The sequence below is a fragment of the Perognathus longimembris genome, chromosome 23 (genome assembly GCF_023159225.1).
Source record: "Perognathus longimembris pacificus isolate PPM17 chromosome 23, ASM2315922v1, whole genome shotgun sequence".
NCBI classification, from domain to species: domain Eukaryota; kingdom Metazoa; phylum Chordata; class Mammalia; order Rodentia; family Heteromyidae; genus Perognathus; species Perognathus longimembris.
In genome coordinates this window covers 25,495,189-25,518,687 of record NC_063183.1, presented here as the reverse complement: position 1 = coordinate 25,518,687, position 23,499 = coordinate 25,495,189, and the positions used below count along the sequence as shown (strand labels likewise).

The 23,499-nt window shown below is 41.1% G+C and overlaps 1 protein-coding gene across 3 annotated transcripts in view; it reads right to left on the bottom strand.

Moving 5' to 3' along the window:
* The window catches only part of Wdr72 (WD repeat domain 72), a 162,541-nt gene that overhangs the window by 36,247 nt on the left and 102,795 nt on the right, over positions 1-23,499 (bottom strand). For all 3 annotated transcript variants that reach the window (XM_048333018.1, XM_048333019.1, XM_048333017.1), the window contains exon 18: positions 23,302-23,497. In XM_048333018.1, coding sequence (XP_048188975.1) covers positions 23,302-23,497 — 196 coding nt within the window. The remainder of the gene's footprint in view (positions 1-23,301; positions 23,498-23,499) is intronic.

Below are 23,499 nucleotides of genomic sequence, written 5' to 3'. Positions count from 1 at the left end.
CCCGAGTAAAGGTGGGGAAAGTGGTTTGTGTTTCCCTAGGAACTGGTGCGTTTCTCAATACCCCAATTCCTTGTTACCCAGGGGCTGCATAGACTATCAGCTGTCCTGTGAGAGGAAGAGCCTGTGTTTTAATAAACTCCACCGTGATTTTTACATAAATTCAACTTTGACAAGCTCTGCTTTAAAGCATATATTTTTAAACTATGTCTTCTTTAAAAATATAGATGTCAGGGGTCTACCACAGACCACTGAAAAGTCAGGATAATTTCTGCCAGTAGGGAAAAGCGCTGGGATGGTTTTAGAAGCTCCACGGGTTTGATTCACATGTGTGCGCCCAGGGGTGGAGGTGTCATCACAATCAAAGCTATGCAACCTGCTGTCTGCACCTACAGGAGCCACGAGGAAACTTAGTCAACAGGAATGCTTCCAGATAAATTGATACTGGCTATTGTTTTATCTTAAGAGATGAAATAAGTTAAAAATTCCCTGTGTATCTTCTTGGGTACTCACTGTGTGTGCATGCGCGCGTGCGTGTATACACACAGCTACTGAGACTTAACTCTGGGTCTTGCACTCACTTGGCTTTTTCACTCAAGGCTGGGGCCCTACCGCTCGAGTCACCGCTATACTTCCTACTTTTTGCTGGTTTTCCACCTGGGCTGGCTTTGAACCATAATCCTATCATCTCAGCCTCCTGAGACACTAGGATTACAGGTGTGAGCCACCAGTGCTTCACTGTGGTAAGGTGTGTATGTGTGAGAGAAAGAGAGGGAGAAGGGGAGAAAGAGAGAAAAATAGGTATTAGGGTTTGAAGTCAGACTGAACTCCTCAGCTAGCATTCCAGTAAATTCTTTTGAAAATACATAATCTCATTTAATACTCAAAGCAATGTTATTCTTCCTATTTTCCAAGATAGCAAACTGAGACTAGAAGGGGTTAAATGTATCAAGCCAGGTATAAACCTACATGCTCTGTGTTTGATTACAGAGCTTACAATCAAGTTTTTGCTATATTCACGTTCAGAACAACTTTGTACATTGTTTTTCTTGTTTTCTCAACCCATGGATTCATTTCTCTTGATGACTACGTAGCCCATCCTATGTGTGTCTCACTTCCTGCCTTTGGTTTGGATTCTAGAAGGTGAAGTGGGTCTCAAAGCTCAGTGTGGACTATAATCTACAGGGGACTTTGTTAAACCATAGTAGGTCTTGAGCTCAGGCTCAGGAGTTTGTACTTCTAAGAATTTCCTAGGTCATGCTCATGGTGGCTCAGGTACCAGAATTAGGCTTCATGAATTAGTAGGGCAGATTAATTGTAATGGAGGTAATTATGTTACTGATCTTTGAACTTCCTCAAATCATTCATTTAAACAGAGAAAAGTCATATGTAAATGAAGAAAGGGAGAGAACGGTGGTATATAAACTATGTTAATTTGAATTGAAAACAAAACTTCAAGTAAGGATTTTTTTTTTTTAATCATCTGCTAAGATACTCCCCACAAGATAAATGGGCTTGGGCATGCTTTTCTCTCCAAATCTAAAATTAGACCTGGTGTCTGGTGACAGGCAATGAAAGTATTGTAAAAATCAAGGAAATTTACATTATGACACTGCTTAGGAAATAAATGAGCAAAGCTGAACAGCCTTAAGGTCGCTGCTTCCTGTTCCCTACGTTACTTAAATCATATCAAGATACATTTAATTAGTTTATGAATGAAATGTTTTGCTTAAGTTATAAATTACAGCATCTGAAACAATAAGAGCAAGAGGATTTTGTTGAATTTTTCTCAGTGATTTATGTGCTTACTGCAAAATTGGCAGTTTAAGAGATATACCTGGTTTGCCTCCTGACTTTTGGAATGAAACCTGCACAACGGAGGCGTTCGCTAAGAAGACGGCCCTAATTGTTTGTGTTGGACATTAGTCAGAGACTGGCATTGAGTCCATCAGCTTCAGCAAAGTCACATATTTAGAACTTGATGTTACCAAGTAAATTATTAGGATTGAAGCACACAGTAAGTCTATTTCAACAGTCTTTTTCTTTTTCTTTCTGGCCTAAGTCTACAACAAACAAAATTTGCATCTCTCCCTTCTGACATTTTGTGTTGCTGAAGAAAAGGAAGACTTGCCTGCTTAAGAGAGACAGTTTGAAAATGATCATTAACCCCCACCTCCCACCACCCCTCCAAGTCTGAGGTGAAGCTGTTGGCTACATGATTAATCTCGTAATAGGAATGTCAGCTAGAACACCATTCTTCAGATTTTACTTTCGATGTGAAAGACTGTTCCAGCAGAAAGTTGGTGGGATGACACAGAGAGCGTGGGCTAGCCTATCACACTGATTACTTGATGTAATAGTAAGCAAGCTTAAGTGAACTGTGTGTCTTCAATCTTTCCAATCACTTAGGGATGGGCATCAGAACTCACCATCCATCATCCCTGGCCTGAAACATACGGTGCATCAGCAATCTTGGGCTGACCTAAATGATAGTAAAAGCTGCTATGCTGTTCACAATAAGAAATTGTTGTCCACTGAATTACAGGTTTGTGATTAGATTGCTAACACGGCCAACTTGATGTATAAGTGAAGTGTCCAGGGAAGATATTCTTTAGAGCCTTCTGAAGATTAATTTATATTCTTGAAGTGTAGACCAATCACAGAGCCAAAAAATATGTCAAGATATTTTTCTTGTAACAAGAAAGCCCAGCTGTTGTAATAGTCGTTAATTTATTTCTGGCACCTTTATCTGCAACAAAACTTAATAAATAAGGTTTCTAATGGTTATCACCTTGGCCTGGCTAGAATTGCCCAATAAGATAATTAATTTTTGCAGCTAGGTTTATATGGGGAAGACTTATATATTTTTAGGAATACAAACTTGAAATGTTAGTTGTTCCTAATGATTTATGGTTTTTGCATTAAAATATTTTAAAATTCCTTGTTGTATCTGTATGTAAAGATATTATATAAATTACCTGGTGGACATCCTATGTATGATGTCCTTTCCTAAAGTTAAAATGCTTCCATTTAAAGTTCAATTTTATATTCAAATTTAAATTTTTTAACTATCTTCTGGTCAACTACACAGCTCTAAAAGAGTTAGCAGAAGTAATAGGAGGCCTGGCTTTGGTTGGGGGTTCTGTGTATACATTTGCTGTAAGGCCTTAGGCAAGTTAAATGACTTTCTCACATCAGCATCTGTGTGGATTACTGTGAGAATAATACTTGCTGGCTTATTCAGAGTCTTATCTAGGGGGATGACCTTCATCATTCCAACATTTGCTAAACACCTCTATTTTCTAGTCACACAGCTAAGTACATAAAATAGGACAGAAACAACTCCTGCTGGCAGCTTAGGGGGAGGAGAGACAGAAAATGAGCAAGTGTAATAGCAGGCTGAGTGTGCCGAAAACCCATCCCACAATGGAAATCCCGAGGGCTGCCGCTCAGATTCAGTCAGCACATCGTGGGCTGGGCTCAGGTGACCAGGTGACAAGGACATTCCTCAGTGTGGCAAGGTGCTGTGACATACAGAACGCAAAACATGTGGTTCAATCCTAAAAGCCCAGAGAAGAATGTTGGAAGAAGTCCAGGGGAAATAAAGCTTCACAAACATAATATGGGTACGAGAAAGTAAAGATTCCAGACAAAGCACCCCAGAAAGGGAACTTCAGGAGGAAGACAGCACTCCAAAAACCCAGGCAGATGTATTTAGAAAGCTCTAGAGACAAAGACAAGAATGGCGCTGTAAGAAGTTGGAACTGTCATGAAAGACGTTCACTTTCTCCTTTTAGTAGTTTATCTTTTGAACACTTATGCATAGAACTCTTTCTTTTCCTCTCCCCAGCCTCCCGTTTCTTTTTGAAAAGGCTGTAGTGGGTATTTACAGAGACTGTGTACATGTATGTACATGTTGGTATAGATATGTACATAACCACAAGACTGTATTAATAGGTAAGCATTTTTAGCTCAATAAAGGAAATAGGATACACTACTCCCACGTGTTTTGGATATTGACCTATATCTTCTAATACTTTGTTGGAACAAACACAAAGTACTTCATTATATATACACATTGTGGTTTATTTTCTTTTAGACATCTACTGGTATAGAGTTCCAATCTTTTTCTCTTACAAGTGATGGATTAATTTGTGCCTCAAAGTCTGTGAGTGTGTGTGTATATACGCATACATATACATAGATAGGTATATATACACATGCACACATATGACTTCAAGAAATATAATTTCCATGTCACAGGGTGTATTTAAACATGTTAGTAGATTTTGCCTCCCTGCTGTCCACTGAGGCTGTATTAATATGCAGAGTATAAGAACAGCTTCTTTATTCCCCACAGAGGGTTCTGGAGAGGAGGCATGCCCCGGTTAGGTTTCTATTTGGAAAGCTGCGTGGCACACACCACACACCAGGCGGAGAAGGGGTGGTTAGAGCAGGAGGCAAACAACGGCAGCAGGAAAGCTCTGCAGCAGCTGCCGAGGGAGGCCTCCCCATAGGACGGGGTGACTGAACACGCACTGCACCCCAGCTTCCACCTGGTTCTTGTCTCATGCATCACTGACAATAGCATTAAGTCAGTAGTTATCATAACCATTACTGACTTCAGACAAAAAGAAAAGCCCAACTTAATTACAAATCCCAGTTCACGTGGGCTGCACACGGCCGTGTTACTCAGCTATTACTATATAATAAATGCCCGAGATGATCAACTTATAGAAAGAAGAGGTTTATCCTGACTTGCGGGTCACTTGGACTCATTACTTTGGGACTTCGAATGAGGTAAAACTTTATTGCAGGGATGTACTGTTGAAATAAAACAGAAGAATGGAAGAGGAAGAAGGAATTGGGGTACCACAATTTCTTTAGGGACATGCCCCAGTGAAGACCTCCAGTGGGCCTTTGAACTTTCCATCACCACCCCCATAGTACCATCTAAGGAGCAACCCTTTACCAGGCAGACCTCAGGGCAGGAACACTAAAGACCTAAACGACAGCAATGTCAAATAGGGAAATGATGTAGACCAGGATACATCCGTGTTTACTGCCACACTGTTCACAATAGCCAAGCTGGAGAAACAGCCCAGATGCCCTATAATAGATGCGTAAATCCAAACCCAAGCTATACACAATGGAATTTTACACAGTCATTAGAAAGAATATGTCATTTGGAGGGAAATGGATGGACCTAGAAAAAAATCATGTTAAGTGAGGTAAGCCAAGCTCAGAGACATAAATGGCACATTTTCTCTCGTAGGCGGAAGCTAGATCTACAATGGGACATGATAAATCATACAGGACTCTAGGCATGCACACACAGTGAGAGCAAAGGAGGATATTCTTAGGGGTGGAACACAAAGGCACAATCACAAGGTCTGGTGCCTTTGCTCATATATTTATCTAAATGAAAAAAAAAATCTAGGGGAATGTAAACTCAGAGCAAGCACTCTCAGAGCAAGCCAAGACCCAGGAAGATTTACAATCACACAGCAATGGGTAGTTAGGGAGAAATGGACATTTTTAGCCAGAGGTTCCAGGGAGAGGTGAGGTAGGAGACGTGAAAATCACCATCATGGATGGCTCCCTTAGGTAACAATGATATAATAGGCTCCAGGTGAGAAGAACTCAGAAGCCATGAAGAGGAAGGCAAGAGATAAGTAAACAAAGAAAACTAGGAGACAACATTATCCCCAAACCAAGATTTTCAAAAAGCCACACTAAATCACTGAACTACTTAAGAAATTGTGAATACCTGCTTTTTTAAAAAAAAAAAAAACTCATTTCTAAGAAATTGAGAAAGTAACATTCATGAAATGTTCCCATAAGACCAGGGAAGAGTGGTTTGCTAGGACATCTACACCACACACTGTCTTGCAGGCATGATAGTCCAGGGGAAGAACACTTTCCCTAAGCTGACTGAGAGTCCTGATACATTTCTTTAACGCTCTAATAACCATGCAGAAAAGTGTCAAATGGAGGATTTAAAGGCAGTGCCTGAAGTCCTGAGAGACGGTGTGGGAGTGATTCCTACGTACCTGACATAACTCAGAAGCTAAGAGTCTCACTCGGTGGCAAGAACGCTCCTGGACCACCTCGTATAAATCTGTAGAGGGCTGCCCAGAGCTTTATGTCAGCTGTGTGTCCAACACATGTTGGAAAATCAGGCTCATTATATTTTCTCTGTAAATCCTTCCCGGAGTCCTCCAGGTTGAGGGGGGACCTTCACATTTGGAATGGAGAAATGAGTATAGATTTTATGAGGCTGCCTAGACTGTGTAATGTGCTGCTCGTACCATGTAACTGCTTGGTGAGAAGAATATGTAGGTGCCACCAGTCAGTTGATGGGTTCAATATACAAATTTCCAGTAGGCCACTCTCCCCAACTCTAAGAAACAAGCAGAAGACCTGTTGGCCACAGGGTCTAAGTTCCTATAATAGTGGCTGAGCCCTCTCGGTAGCATTGCCAGTGTGTGGTGTGACTGAGAGAAACTAGTCCAATGGAGACTCACCTGGAATGTAAACAGATCTCTAAATTGAAAGAAGATGGATGCATCTTAAGTTCATTTGCAGATGTATATATATAATGATCTCTGTATGGTATATGTTTTTGATACATATTTTGGAATTTGGAAAGCAATGTCGTGAGCTTAGCAGTAGATTTTCTAAGGTACTATTTGTTCCATACTCAGTGAGAGGATCACTACTAATTGCATTTGCAAAAGGCCAAGTGAGGATGTACTCCCATGAGAAATACGGACTTCAGTGTTCGCAAGACGTGGCTCACAGCCAGTGTCTACAATATTTCAATAAGCCACTGTATATCTGGGTGCTGACACTTTACCTATTAGGCTATGGTCAATACTATTTGCTACATGCTCTGTCACTGAAATAAACTCCACATATCCCCTAATGCAGCTTCGTTATTAGTTTTTTTAAAAAATGAAAGGAGTGTTTAACAGTCTTCAAATGTGCTGGGCACCAGTGGTTCATGCCTGTAATCCTAGATACTCAGGAGGCTGAGATCTAAGGATTGTGGTTCGAAGCTATCTGGGGCAGGAAAGGCCCTGAGTTCAAGCCCCAGGATAGGTAACAATGACAATAAAGTCTTAAAATGTTAAAAAGCTATAAGGCACAACCTTACCCTTTGTTTTCTATGCAAATAGATATTGTAGGAGGGAGGTGCATTCAGTTTCCTTATGTATAAATGATATCATCGTTCATCGATAAGGAGGATGAACTAGGTAATCATACGATGTCACAGTGCAACCCATTATTTTGCACGGAATTATCATGTATAATTTTTGTACCATGTTGTACAAAATTGGTTTGTACGGAAATCCATTATTTTATACAAAAACGTGTAATAAAAATATTGAATAACATTAGATAATATGCATCAGACACATGGAATTTTGAAGTGCTTCCCAGCTTGGAGAGTGGGAAAATGGTCTGAATTTGAATTCTGCTGTCCGTCACCAGGGAACCTGTGCGAGTTCACAGTGCTCGCAGTGCCCACGGCAGAGATTGTCTGCGGCTGGACGGCTGAGGTGGGGCCCGTGCAGTCAATCAGCGCATTCCAGTTTCGGAGCACAGAGCTAACTTCCTGCTACGTATGCAGGGGCCCACCGAGACAAGTGGTTTTCCTCTTCTACCCCATTCTTTCTTTTGTCTTTGTGCCATCCTGAGAACAACCTCAATGATGGGGAATGTTCTGGTACTTACAGTATGGTACATGAAACTATCCAGATTGTTCCCACCCCAACTTGAAAGCTGACCCTCCCCGCCTTTTCCCACAGGAGGTATCGGATTCTACTGACAACAGCCCCTGTAGTGTTGCCTCTGTTGATCAGGTGGCCAAACCCCCATCTAGATTGTCTATAAAGGACTGCTCCTCAATGTATATTTTTCTGGGGCAAGTCAACCAATGAATGGCCGCCCCCCCCCATCTTTCAAGATAATCACACTTGAAAGGAGTCTCAGCTGTGAGCATCTTTCATAGACCTCCTGGGATCTCAGCAAGATGAACAGTGGGGAGACTGTTGACAGTAAAATAAACTGCCAACAGTTGTTATTGTTGGTGTTTTCCGTAAATTACTCTATGTAAATTAAACAGAATCCAGATGCAGAGGGAAGGGTGAAACCTCGGCCATAGAACCAAAGAGACTTGACAGTCTGTAGGAATTACGACCGTTTTCATCTGCCCTGGAAAAGACCCGCTGCCCCTTCCACAACGTGAGCCCGCCCGCTACTCAGCAGTCCCGGGCATCCGTCCCTTCCTCCTCCGCTCAGCAATCTCACGCTCACGCAAGGCATGACTCATACATTTTTGGCTTTCTTGTTCTGAAAAACCTCATTAAAGGAATTTGATTGAAAATTGAACATGGTCCAGCACCTCTCCAAAGCTCATTTAGGATATTTGATATTTTAGAAAAAGCCTAAATGGGCATGCTGACCATCCATTTTCCTGCACGATTCCAAGTTCTGTCTCTCAGACCATCAAAAAGTAACGTCGTGGACCGTATTACCTCAGTCCGTCAAAGGCAAGACTTCTGAGCATGACTCATTACCATCTCCTTTCATTTTTATAGCAGGATAATGTTAAAGAGACTATTTTGTCCCTTTTCGAGGACTGGTCGCAGGCACTACTCTGGCTTTTTTAGTTAGGAACGCGGGCGGTGAGCCCCAGGAGAGCAGCTCAGGTAAGGATGCCCGTCCTCGCAGATGCGGGGATCAGGGTGCGCTGATCACAGGCAAGTTCTCGTGTTAGTCACAAGGATGTTACTTCAATATATGAATCTCATATTTGTTTCTGAGGTTCTGAAGCTCCTTCATTGTTTCTTCACTAAAGTCAATGTTGTTTTTTGACAAATGGAAATCGCTCCACTTTCTTTACTTTATCCTCTTTATGTATAACTTTAATTTTTTTTAAGAAATAAAGAGGGGGCTGGGAATATGGCCTAGTGGCAAGAGAGCTTGCCTCGTATACATAGAGCACCGGGCTCCATTCCTCAGCACCACATATATAGAAAACGGCCAGAAGTGGCGCTGTGGCTCAAGTGGTAGAGTGCTAGCCTTGAGCAAAAACAAGCCAGGGACAGTGCTCAAGCCCTGAGTTCAAGGCCCAGGACTGGCAAAGAAGAAATAAATAAGTGAAATATATATATATATATATTACATACACACACACAGAGTCACAGAGTTTGGTGATTGTCTATTTCCAGATTACCTCTTCATTTAGCTATAAGGAGACCTGAAATACTATATTTGAAAGTATAGCTTATAGTTTAAAATCCTATCACAAGTCTAGATTTCCCTATCATCTACCTGTTTATCAAATGTTTACCAAATATTTTCTGGGTAACTGACTCTAACCTAGTACTGCTGATAGGATGATGAGAAACAAGACAGAGTCCTTTCCTTCAGTCCTTTCCTCCACAGCGCAGCGGGGGTGGGGGAGTGGGCCAGCCTCGGACCATGTCAGCACGGGTGGTCAGGGTTGGGATACAGGCCACCTGACCTACACGGGGGACCAGGAAAGGGTTACTAGAGAGAGCCTAAAGCAGGGGATGGGAAAGGGAAAGGGATTTCTGACGGGACCCAGAGACACCTCCCAGGCTCTCTCACTGTTGTGGACTCAGGGCCTTGCTCCGTGTTTGCACTGTAAATAGATGAGTGACTGGTAGGACAGCAGTGTGAAGGCTGACAACACAGCACAAACCATAGGTGCTTTGGAGGAATCCAAAAGTATTTACTATGGGCTGGGGATATGGCCTAGTGGCAAGAGTGCTTGCCTCGTATACATGAGGCCCTGGGTTCGATTCCCCAGCACCACATATACAGAAAACGGCCAGAAGTGGCGCTGTGGCTCAAGTGGCAGAGTGCTAGCCTTGAGCAAAAGGAAGCCAGGGACAGTGCTCAGGCCCTGAGTTCAAGGCCCAGGACTGGCCAAAAAAAAACAAACAAAAAAACAAAAGTATTTACTAGGGCAGACATTGTGATGCACACCTGTAATCCAAGCTACTCCAGAGATACAGGTAGGAAGATCATAGTCTGAGACTACCCTTGGGCAACATGAGACCCCAACTGAGAACAGAGTAAAAAGGGACCAGGGGCGTGACTTATACTTGCCAGTTAAGTATGAGGAATCAAATAATCTGCACTTTTTATCTCACAGAAGAGGAGGCTTGTATTTCTTTAACAAAATACAAATTTTATTTATTTATTTTTGTTCGTTGCGAGGCTTGCAAGAAATACACATTTTAGACCAACATTTCCCCCTTTTTGCATAAGAACTGATCTTTGGTTAACTCTTACCGGCTAGAATATCAAATAAATCTCAAGGTGACCACGCGGATCAATATTAGCTCTTGTTGATGAATTGCATCAGGAGTAGAAAAGACCATACATATTAGAACCATAAAAATCTGATCTGGTAGCTCAGCTCTTCCCTACGAGCAGACCTGGAGAGCCAGACCTATGCGATTGCTGTGAGAGCCACCGGGCTACGAAGCAGGGTGACTTCCATAGCCCCCTGCCTCACGGGCCTGGTGCGCCTACAGACAAGCTATGCGTCACAGGACAAGTCACAGTGTTTAGCCGAGCAGAGAAGGAGTGGTTGCAAGTCGGAGGGTTAATATGAGCTGACTGGTTTCTAGAATGTCTCTAGCCATTGAAGGCACATTCCTCTAGGGTTCTTTTCTCAAAGTACTACTTTAATGAGGATTTGTTAATAGCCTTGCTGGAACAAGGAAAGAAGGGGAAAGAACATCAGGAGTGTCAGCTGCGTTCCATGTATTTTGGTATGTGATTCATCAGCCACTTGCTGGAGAAAACACTATTATGCAGAGCTGATAAACAAGAACAGCCAGTGGGAAAAGGAGAAATAGTAAAAGAAGACTAACCAGCCCTTTAAAAATAAAACAGCAAATACTAGAAAGGCTCAGGTTGAATACTTTCTCACTCCTAACCAGTTGCGTGATGTTAGGACATCACCAGGCCGGCCTCCCGAGCCTCAGGATCCTGGGAAGAAGAAAACAAAAGGCACAGACTCAAGGACCTGCACAGGATCAAAGGCCCTGGGAGTCCTGTCCTCATACCAAATACTAAATGCAAGCATTCCATAAAAGATATCCCAGATCACACAAATAGCAAATTGGTATGAAGAGAAAGATCCGGGGCTGGGAGCCAAGACTGGAGTCAGTCTGTAGACCATGTTGAACCTGAGATGCGTTATATCCCTGCACCCAGACTTCATTCACCCTGTGCGACAGGATCACAGCCTTCCCCAAAAGTTCATCCTGTGCTTTCCAACTTTGCATGGCTGTGCTGCAGTCCACGTAGCCATAGCCACTCTAAGCACCCCAGAAGAGCTGCATGGGGGCGTAGCTCTCCCTTCGTCAGTCACCTACCATTAACTCTCAGTGGCTGCTGTTGAAGGAATAATAATAATGATACTAATTTAGTACCCTGTGTTTATCAACCATCTGGAGACATAAGAATCTAGAATAAGTTAAGTCAAAGATCTAAAGCCGAATGATACACAGTTACAATAATTTTCATGTTTCCAAGGGATTTAAGTACTTCCCTGGGCCGGGGGCACTAAAATGCAGTGATGTATGACCAGACTGCATTAAGAATTCAGAGGGAAAGCTCCACTTTGACAAAAAGTTTTGGAGTAGGAAATTTTAGTGAAAAGAATTGCGTGTACTTCTAGGAAATCTCTTCTGACCTCACTTGTACGAGCCATTTGCTGAAGAGCCCAACGCTGAGTCCGTGCCAGGGAGCACTGTTGGAAAGGAGCCCACTCTGAAGACTTCCTGGAATCCCTCTCTGCTAGTCAGCAGCTTGCTTGGCACAGCTGGTACTAAACGGGCACACAGTCCTAGGGCAGGGCTAGCAAGGCAGAACTTGTAGGCGATAAGGTGGTTTGTGACTTGAAACTAGAACAGGTCATATTATCTAAATTACAAGACCAGCCTCCATTTGTAAATGCACAACTAAGAGTGGCCATTGACAGAAATAGGGGCTACTAGGCAAATATTCTGTTCCAGTGCTGCAGTTTGCACTAGATGCTTGGGTATCTACAGAAGAAATGATAAGAGCTTCCATCCTTCTGACCCCATCTAGAAGGTTCTAACTTACTTTCCAGGGAATCCAAGCATCACTGGGCTTTTATTAAAAACTGATCATCATAAGTACATCACTTATTAGAGAAGGTTTATGTGCATGTATGGTCAATATTAGTTCAAAGCAGGTTTGCTCATGCAAAATCGACAAACAAGGGCAATAGAGTGGCTCTCCTGATCACCAGGATAAGTCCCGATCTCTCAACACCATGTGCCCAGAGCTGCTTCCTTATCAAAATGACCTCAATGTTGAGATAAAAGTATTTATGACTTCCATTTTCATATCTCACATATTTCATTGAAGTGCCCCCTGATCTTAGTGTTTATCTACTTTGCTGGCTGTTTCATTTTTACAAAAGGTTATGAAAGATGCTTATGAAAATTTTAAAATGCAAGGGCTGGTGCAGTGACTCACACCTATACAGTCCTAGAGCTTCAGGACATGGAAATTGGAGGGATCATGGTTAGAGGCCAGCCAAAAAGTTAGTGAGACCCCATCCCAAAGAACAAACTTGGTGTCACGTTGTGTACTTGTGATTTCAGCTATATGGAGACATCAGGTAGGAGGATGAAAGTTCAGACCCATACAGGAAAAAAACAAACAAACCCAAAAACAAAATAAAAAACAAAATGAGACTCTATCTGGAAAAAAAAAATCTCTAAAGTAAAAAAGGCTCAGGTGGTAGAGCTCCTGTCCTGAGTTCCACAAAAGAAAAAAAAATGTTTTAAAACACAAATTCAGATCAACTTCAAAAAGCAAAAAAAAAAAAAAACCCAAAAAACCAAAAAACTTATTCAGTGGTACAAATCTTTGCTCTTTCCATACATATGATGGAAGTTACTCATGAATCTTGGCTCCAGTTTCCTGCTATCCTATGTATTCCCAATTCTAGCTGAGGAGAAGACCCCTAAATCAAGGTCACTTGATAGTGAACTCATTTTTTGCTATCCTCCTGATATTTAAGCACTTGATTATGGGACTAGCACACACACACGCCTTTCTCCAGCAGCACACAGTTACAACAACACGCACTTACAATCTGTGACCTAAAATACTTCTTGAGGCTAGAAAGAAGACTCCACGGAGGTTTACTTGACTTTCTTCATTTCTAGATTTGAAGGTATTCATCGTTCTGAAGAGGGGCTACAGATTTAAGTAATGGGAAGTGGGGAAATGACAATTACGGCCTGTGAATCTGGAGGAGTGAGGATTAGGGAGGAGGAGGACAGGCAGGCCATGGCTGTTATCCTCTCTTTGGTGTTGGGAGTGGGGCATCCAAGTGCTTTTCACCGGGGTCACTACCGTATTCCGTCTTCATGCTTGCTTTAGGACCTTCTATACTCTTTTTTTTTTTTTTTTTTGGCCAGTCCTGGGCCTTGGACTCAGGGCCTGAGCACTGTCCCTGGCTTCTTCCCGCTCAAGGCTAGCATTCTGCCACTTGAGCCACAGCGCCGCTTCTGGCCGTTTTCTGTATATGTGGTGCTGGGGAATCGAACCTAGGGCCTCGTGTATCCGAGGCAGGCACTCTTGCCACTAGGCTATATCCCCAGCCCCTCTATACTCTTGATTTATGCCTTAAGAACAACTATTAAAAACCATATGCTTCCCATACAGAAGGAAGCTTACTGTGGTAAGTCCGGTTGTGCAGTGCTGTTAGGGGTCACGTGGTTTTCCAGCCAGGCCTCCTGCGGCCACGCTGTCCACGCATGGCTCTGGTCCAGGGCCCCCGCAGCCTGCTTAAGCTACATCATGGTGGAATCTTATCCTTTGCGATGCTTGGGAGAAGGCTGAGGGTGGCGCCTGCACAATTTGATTTGGTGTAAAAATACACACCAAATCTGATTTCTGTTACATTAGGGCATTCTCTGACAAAATACACAGAATGAGAAATGAAGTGGATTGTGTTTTAGACATATCTGGCGAGCTGGTTTCCCCGAATACCTGACCACTAATTTAAAAAAAAAAAAAAAACACTTCAATTGAATATTTAATAGATGAGTTAACGGTCATGTTAAGATACATTTTAAACACTGAATATAAAAATGATTTGTGTTTGCTTACTGGAAATATTTGTAATACAAGCCAACATATATAAAAATAAACTAATATTTAAAGCAAATTTACTGTGGAAAAAATGAAATGACTGTCCTCAGCTTAAAAATATACTACATTCATCAAGTTCTGTTTTTTTTACTAATAGTTGGCTTTTACAATATGAATATTATAACAGTGGAATGCCATTAACAAGCAGAAATAGTTTAACTCATTTTTAAAATAAGTAATATATTTTCCCTTAAAAGGAGCCATTGGAAATATAAAAATGGTAATATTCTCTTCAGGGAAAGGCTCAAATTTATCAATAATGAAATACATCATTTTTCATAAATAAATGAGGTTACTCTCTTCTCAATGCCATTCTTTCCATCACAAAAATGCCTTGCTCACAAAAAAGAACCCGGGACTGGCTTACAGACCCGTGCAATGCAGTGTAATGACACCCAACAAGTCATAGAGGCTTAGGAAAGCTGCCTATCCATTTGTGCCTTTATGTTCCTCTGAGGAGGACAGGAAATCCTTTCACTTGATTTCTGAAACCCGCCCCCCCCAAAAAAAACCAACAAGAGAGAGACAGTCAAACTGTTGGCATAGAGATGTGCTACACGAGAACCAGAGAGGGCATGATAATCATTTGCAAAGAGTCCCATTCCTTTATCTTTGGGAATTGGAAGCAAGAAACCCCTAAGGAAATTGTCACCGCTCAGCATCTCTCCGCATTAAATGCCAACACCAACACAGCAACACACGGTGGGCATGTGAGAGCCACTGCCGTGAAAAGTGCCTGACATTTTTACCACAGGAAAACAAGGTCAACTTGTCCTTCTCTTTCAGTATGGATCTTGGTGATCCTCAAAGGTGAGCAGGCAATCCTGCACTGTATTTACAGGTATTTTGCCACTACCTCCTCTAACTGTTCCATAGAGCAGGGTATGTCACACAGAAAATAAATGATAGCGTCCAATCTCAGCAGGTTGAAAGAAACATAAATCAGTGACAGGAACAGGTGATGTAATGATTCTGGAATTAAGTAGATGGATGAAAGAAATGGATCATGAAGTTGAACTTTTGAAATTAGTCACTGGATATTAATATAAAAACATAGAAAAGCACACTTCAATGTCATCTTGCTTTGTTAAATTCTATCCATTAAATCAAGTTTTTTTTTTTTCAAGTGGTCAAGAGAAATAATATATCCTATTCCTGGAATATGTCTAATAGCAAAAACTTAATAGGCCTGATTTTACTTAATGCTTCAATTAAGGAGGTTTGTTAAGAAAAGGAGTTTAATAATGTCGCCTAAGTCCATAAAATAAAAAAAAGCGGACAAAACATGCATGGCGAATTCTAAGCTTGTCACTAAATGGTGAACATCACAAACCAGAAGGAGATGGGAAAAAAAGTCAAATCATTAACCTATAGGAATTGGAAAGGTTTAATACTGATTCAAGAAGATTGAAAAGGCCTGGGGATATGGCCTAGTGGCAAGAGTGCTTGCCTCGTATACATGAGGCCCTGGGTTCAATTCCCCAGCACCACATATATAGAAAATGGCCAGAAGTGGCACTGTGGCTCAAGTGGCAGACTGCTAGCCTTGAGCAAAAAAGAAGCCAGGGACAGTGCTCAGGCCCTGAGTTCACGGCCTAGGACTGGCCAAAAAAAAAAAAAAAAAGATTGAAAGATTAGTAGACGACTGAAGAAGAATGAAGAGCTCCTCAGATTGGCACCAAGGACTCCAACAACTCAGTGTCAGTAATGATGACTTGAACTCTGAGGACTTTGGTGGGGTTGAAGCTAAAAGCAGGAAGCAAAATCTTCCTCGGGGAAAGAATGTGAACAAACTGTCTTTGGGTTGGACATGTTCTACTGAACATGTTCTACTGAAGCAACCTAGGTTCATGGAGATAGAAGAGAAATCTCGGGAGGAAATAAAAAAGAATACTGATTTATAAGTGAACAATTAAACAGAAAGATACCTGACAAAACTTGGAAACTAGGTTTCCTTGTATCTCCTGCTGGCGATGTTCTGCTCCTATGAAAATAATTTTTAATGGCTCTCTGCATCTTTGAGGAAATAGCTCTACAGCAGAACCTTTTGATCCCTGGCGTCTCCGCTGGGTCCTGTCTTCCCTCCACATTCACCCAAGTCCTCCTGACCAGGCATGCTGGCTAGCCGATGTCTCTCCCTGGAACATTCTCTTCCTTTGAAATCCCCTTTCACAGTGGTAGCAGTCGGGTCCTTCCAGAAGCAGATGTTAAAAGGAGTTAGGAACACTAAAGCTTAACACTAACTAACACCTGTGAGAGCAGAAAAACAGAACCCAGGCTCCCACAAGTAGAGGTCTTGTCACCATGCAGAACTGCCCAGGTTTCTACCAGCCTCCTGGAAATGCCCACATCAGTGTAGACTGTCTGCATGGGTTGAGAACAGCTAAACCTTTTGTTTTCTCACTGTCTTACTTAGCCATTGTCCCAAGGACTGTGTGACCCCTGCTCCAGTTCTAGGACAGACCCTACAGGCCATCAGAGAGAGCTTCCCTCCTTGGAGTGGGGAAAGCCGTTCTTTCCCATGTATCATTCCCCGCTCCCTGGCTCCCAGAGTACATGCCCACATCTACTCCCACGTGATGCAGCAGTCAGTGCCTCTAGAGCAACATGAACTTCAGTATCCCACACCCCACTGTTACTGGGCTCACAGATCTCTGCTTTAAAAAGGGGAAACTGTGTCAACTTCTTCCCAGATTTCTAGAACACAGCTTGGGAAGGAGAGAGGTCCTAATGTATTTTGAAAATTCATGTAAATTGAAAAATGGATAGTTCGTGAAAAATAATCTTAATATGCTTTAAAGACTCATCTTGGACTTTAAAGATATACCAAAAATTAGAATATCCTAAGCCAAAAGTTTGGAATTATGTTCCCAATCCTTAATCCAATCCCAATCATAAATCACATTACATAAATAAATTACATAAATTGCTGCTCCTTACTTTCTCCAGTGTTTTCTTTCAGTTTACAGTTCGGAAATATTTCCCCTGATTTCTAAATTGACTGATGTGCTATGTTTATTCTACATCATAAAATATTAATGAAATTGTACATTGTGGAATTTCATTTGACGATACTCTGGAATAAGGCTTAGTGGTTAGTAATACCTAGCTTTCATCTGGTTGGCCAAAATTTTATCCCTGCTAACTCTGAATCTAAATTTGAGACTATGGACCCAACAGTGAGCGACTAAGAAAAGAAGTCCTTTATCTGATGGAGGAGACAGATGGCAATCAGCTGGCTCACCTCAGCCGGGGAAGGGCCGTGGCTAACGGCGCAGCTGGGTTATTTTCCTGTTGAATTTCATTTTAGGAAAACAGGGCATTAAAATACAAAGTGGGAGCTGCTATGATTACATTTTCTAAAATTTTAAGACCTATCGCATTGTAAGGAGAAGAAGCTGGGGTAGTGTCTACAAAGACACATGTCACGGATACTCAGCTACCAGTGAGTGCTATCACACCAAGTCCTGCTTGACAGCCTGGCTGGCTGGAGGACACGTATTCCTACCTAGATACAACTATGCTCAATAGATGCGGATGAAAGAAAAAAAGGAACAACTCAGGCTGCCAGTGACTCATGCCTGCAATTTCAATGGCTCAGGAGGCTGAGATCAGGATGAAGATTCTGAGTTAGCCTGGGCAGAAAAATCATGAGACTCTTCATCTCCAGTTACCACTAGAAAGTGGAGTTGTGGTTCAAGCGGTACAGAGGTAGAGCTCGAGCCTTAAGCACCATAGCTCAGGGGCAGCACCCAGGCCCTGATGTTCAAGCCCCAGCATGGGCACAAAGGAGAAAAAAAAAAAAAAGGAACAATTAATTCCCCAGTAAACTAGTTGTCATCATTTCTAGCATCTTATTCCCAGTAGCTGGCAATGAATACTCTGCCTTAATTTTTGCTTTCCAATAGCAGTCACTGGGAATCTAGATTGATACATTGCTCTTGTAATAGATACATTTGAAATAAAAGCACCCTTGGATTAACACTTCAGAAGAAAACTTCTATCCCTGCAATGTCCATTTCCATTCTCCCACTAGCTATAGATGATTAGCACATATTATTGAACATTTTTGTCCATTCTGCATTTGATAAATGTCCATATTGTCACCTATCAGTCATCCACAACAAAAATTCAACAAGCTTTCATCAGGCTCCATAGGATACACTTGCTGATAGCAACACAAGATTAACTTTCAACTTCAGAGCAGTGGGGTGTGGGGTGGGGGAGAGAAGGCAGACAATTAGGGTGCCATGTAAACTATACTAATTTAAAAGAGTGTGACTGGTACATTGAACCTTAATATGTCTTTCAAATTGCTCCCAGGCTGAAAGAGCTAAAATGGAACGATAAGACTTCTCACTAGCAAAAACAAAAACCCAGCATTCTGTTGGGCACAGGCTATTTCAAGAGCACAGAGATTATCGGATCATTTCTCCTCAGCCAGCACCTCTCCATCAGTTGTCATATACAAGACACTATGCTTTCTGCTGAGAAGACTGTGTGCACTAACTCCCTGCTCTTGTACTGATTCTTCTTAGACGGTGATCATACCACAGTTGTTTGCAGAGCTGGGAGTACATTCGCAACAATGGTCTGTGGAATTGCAATTGATGGGAGGAACTAAATGTTTCACAGAAGTAGAGAGGGGATCACGATAGAGAAGGGTAGGTCATTCCGGGCTGTGAACATGTGTGAACATGTAGGAGACAACAGCTCCTTAAATACTTCCATGGAGAACGGTGTAGCTGAATGTGAAAAAGAGGAGCTGTAGGTAAGGCTGGGGGACTCCAGTATCAACCTGAAAGCAGATCGTGACAAAAACAGGGGTGAAAAGCCAAAAAGTTAACTTGTGGAGGGTTTATCAACTCAATTCTTCTGTGTGTCTGTTTTTAATTTTTGTGTGTGTGAGGCTGCCATGTCTACTTTGCCCAACTCTCAAGGGTAACTCATGGAAAACGCAAATTTCAGTATGTTTTCAAGTTCAGAGTGCATTTGTTTGACGGCTGCTAACGAACGGCAGTCGGCCAATTTGCCCTATCTTTTTTTTTTTTTTTAACTAATTGGGACTTGGCTGAGTCTTCAGTATAAACTATCCCACTGTCCATCCATTTATCCGCCCACTCGATAAAGACTTATTACCAGCTACTAGGTGAAAGACCATCTTAGGTGCTGGGAGTAGAAAAGATAAATAGGCGCCATTCCTGTCCTTGAAGGGTCAGTGTCAGGAGGGCAGACTCCGCTTGAGAGAACAATAGCCCAAAGCACATTGATTGCAGCAACAGAATCTAGATCACTTTTTCTTTGTCAATAAATTTAAATGGGTTGTAGATAATAATCAATAAAGTGAGGCCTTGCACACTGTTACCAAGGAAATACTTAACTCAATTCTTTAATGCTACCATCCCCTGTGCAGTTTGTGCCAGGTTGCATTCCGATTGTGCAGGCAGCAAAAAAAAAAAAAAAGATGAAATGCTTTAGTTCTTCATATGCCAAGATGAAAATCATCAATCTCAATCTCTGTGAAAAATGAAATGGCTTTTGGAGAAAGGACAGTGAATTCCATCAGTCTCTGCAAGGCATGGCCATATTTAAGATGACACAGGGAGAACAGCAGTGAAGTTCAGAGGAGTTTATGTGGACACAAGGGAAACGATGAACCTTCTCTGTCACTTGGGTAAGGATCGAAAAATGAGATACATTAAGCTCAAATCACGACCTGTTTTTTGAAAAATATGGAGTGGTTGCTAGGTGCAGAATAATGTATTTGCTTATGCTGTATCAATCTTCAGCTGACACGGGAGCATCTAGGTATTTAAATAAGATTGCCTATTGACAATTCAGTCTATAAACATGAGGTTTTAGATTGCTTCTATTCTTCCTGCATCCTCAATGGTTATCCTTTTCAACTAGTATATATAAGTGCAGCTCTACTACTTCACATAGAAATACTGTGCATTTCTAGTATTCACCATTTTACATCCAGCCAATAATTCCAAAGGGACAGCTTTATCTACAAAGCCTCTAATTTATTGCAACAATTTAAACTACTTGTTGAAAGTGATCCAAATGACACTGCAAAAGTAAGTAAAGGGAAGGACTGGGAGAGAGCAAGGGAAGGGGTGACCTTGTTTACAAAGGAATGTACTCTTTGCCTGACTTAGGAAACTGTAATCCCTCTGTATATCACCTTTATAATAACAATTTAAAAAATTTTACAGTAAAGGGAAATACCTTTTAAATGCATTTTAAAAGTCACAAATCTTAGCCTCAAGCATATTTATTCTGTAATTTCTTATTAAAAGATGTTGTAAATATGAAAAGGAAATCTGCCATTCTCAAAACGCTGGTACAAATGTAGCTTTCCTTATACTGAATGTATACTATATTAAAAATGAACTGTATTACTTGATAGGTGCAGGAAAGGGAAAATGTGGGAGAAAGAAGGAAGGGGTGACATTGGCCAAGAGGCACTGTACTCATAACCTAACTTACGGAATTCTCATCCCTTTGTACACAATTTAATAATAATAATAACTTAAAAACCTACTGATACACGAGTATTAAGACCTCAGATACAATCCGCGAATGAAATATAACAAGTGAAAACATGGAAAATTGTGTGTTTACACAACTGTAAAGTTTGAACATACATGCTTCAACTCTCACATCATCTGACTTTCAATGCTTCCCAGATGCGTCTTGTACAAATAGTTCCAGAAACCCAGAGACTGTCTTTAGTGAGAGGCTGAGACAACAATGACTGAACATTCTGTATTTTTCTCTGGTAATATGATTTAGGAGAGAAGCATAGTCCAAGAAAGATCGGTCAATAAATTATTCAATTTTTAGATCAAGCTTATTTAGTGCCGGTATAAAGAACACAGCTTACAAAGTAGGAGTACAGTGCTTAAATGCCTGGAATGCATGGATGGAAATGTCACAGTGAAACAAATTAATTGGTTCAATGAACACGTGTTAATAAAAGTAGTTAAGAAGATTTGCATTTCTATTTGGAGTGATTTGGCGAGGCACGATTTGAGTCTCAGCTGATTAATCATTTAAGAAGTGGAATAGACACAGGAAGTACAGGTCCAAGTGTGTACATCTCACCACTTCTCACCATGTGTTGCACCTGAGTGTGTGTGTGGTGGCGATGCACCTGAAGTTTTACATTTAATTTCACTCAATTTTCAGTGAGTGTGATGGACATACATATTTCGTATGTCAATGTCAAATTTATAAAGGTACTAAGCTCAGCAATAACCTAGGTAGCACCAAGGTAATCTATCTTTCTCAGAAAATAGTTCTTTTGGGTCACACCTGGAAACTTTATGTCCATAAATACAGACATTAAAAAATTATAAGCTCATTTGAACAAAGGATTCGGGGGGCGGGGTGTGGAGGCGGCAGAGTCCTTGGGTTCATGTTGATCGTATGATAATTAAAGCAAAAGGTAAAATAGCATCCCAAGTACTTTGCACAGTGTTGGAGCGCATTAATAAGTCAATAATTCTTGGTATTCTTTTTCTTATGATCTACTATTACCATATTATCCTAATATTGAATACGCCCAATACATTCCACTTCAGCACAAAGGACGTGCCTGTGTTATCTGCGCATAACAAAACCATCACCATTTATCTTCCAGATGATTCACAAATGAGATGTATCACCAAGAATAAAAAAAAAAAAAGAGAGAAATTGAGGAGAAAGCTGAAGGTGGAGGGAGCTTACAAGGCACCACTAAGCAAGGCGTTCAGTAACAAACACCATTTATCACAAGAGTATTTTATGATACATTACATACTACAGGGGCACTGAGATTTGAGGCATCACTGCATCAGAGAATCAGCCCCTCCAACATCTGGACTCTTGTCTCTGCACATAAGGAAACCAGCTCTACTCCTTTGTTTTGAAAATACCTTTACATACTGTAGACCACTCTAATGAGAGTCTAAAACCATCTCCTGTAATCTTACTAAGTTCTTCTGAATAGTTGAGAAAATAAAGTCTTTTCCCACAGGGAAGAAGGCTGGTAGTAACCTGATATAATACTATGACCTTGGGGAGTCCCCTTTCCAAACCTGCTCTGCATTTTCATTTAATTGCAGTTGGATTTAATATTTTCCTGCACTTCTTGAGAAAACACACATTCAACATGTTGTGAATATGTGATCACTCTTTAAAATATTCTAAATTTCATCCACTAGTATATGAAGTACCTTTAATATTTTGGCATCTCAGTTTTTAATCACACAATAACCCAAATTTTCTTTTACCATTGGCAAAGAAAGGATCATTCACAACCAGTCAAAATCACAGTGGATGCCAAATTTAAAATCTAAGCAGGCATAGCTACAGATCATTCTGTCAACAGTTCTCTACAGTCCTTATGCCCAAGAATCAATGGGAGAGAACTGGCCCCAATCTGGTGAAACTTCAAACATGAGTCGGTCATGTGACAGCAAAACTCATTTCGTATTTCATTTGACCATGAGTAGGCTAGGATTATAAGCATGAGCCACCTGTGCACCCATGAATTTACAGCATAAACTTAGATCCGGTCAGTCAAAAACCATGAACATTATTCTTCTGTAGATAAAATTCATTATAAAATCAAATAGTTCAAGTATAAAAGCAATTTAATTTCTATATGTTACATGTTTCCAAAGAAGAAAAATTTGCATATGACTACTAGGAAGGTCTAAAATGAAAATTAAGCACTCATTATTATTAGGAGATACTTATGTAAATATCTATTTCCTTTGTGCAATTTCTGTTCACCTTGTCTTCACTTTTAATCACTTACCTTCAAAACATTGTTGTGTATAATATGTACTTTTTGTTCAAGAAAGTATTTATGATTGCAATAGAATCTAAGTTTTTTTAATATTTACAATTATAAAAGGAAATTGATAGCAGACTAGGTCAGAAACAGGGCATTTGGCTAGGATCTGGCAGAAATGATCTACTGTCAATGCATATGCTCAAACACCCTCATAAGTTGTAAAAAAGAAAAATCTGTTGAAAGAGCAATCCTATAGATTTTGTACTTACTCTGTGGAGGGGAAATGTTTGTTATACACTGTAACTCCATTTCTTCAGCCCGTTCCATCCTGGCTGGGGTCTGCGTTATCAAAGAGCTACTGCTCTCAGCCACGGACTCTGGTAGGCTGTTGATTGGCGTCTTTCTCAGACTCTTCATGTGCTGTTGAACTTCAGCCAAGAGAACTGCTTGTATTGCTTCAGCTACCT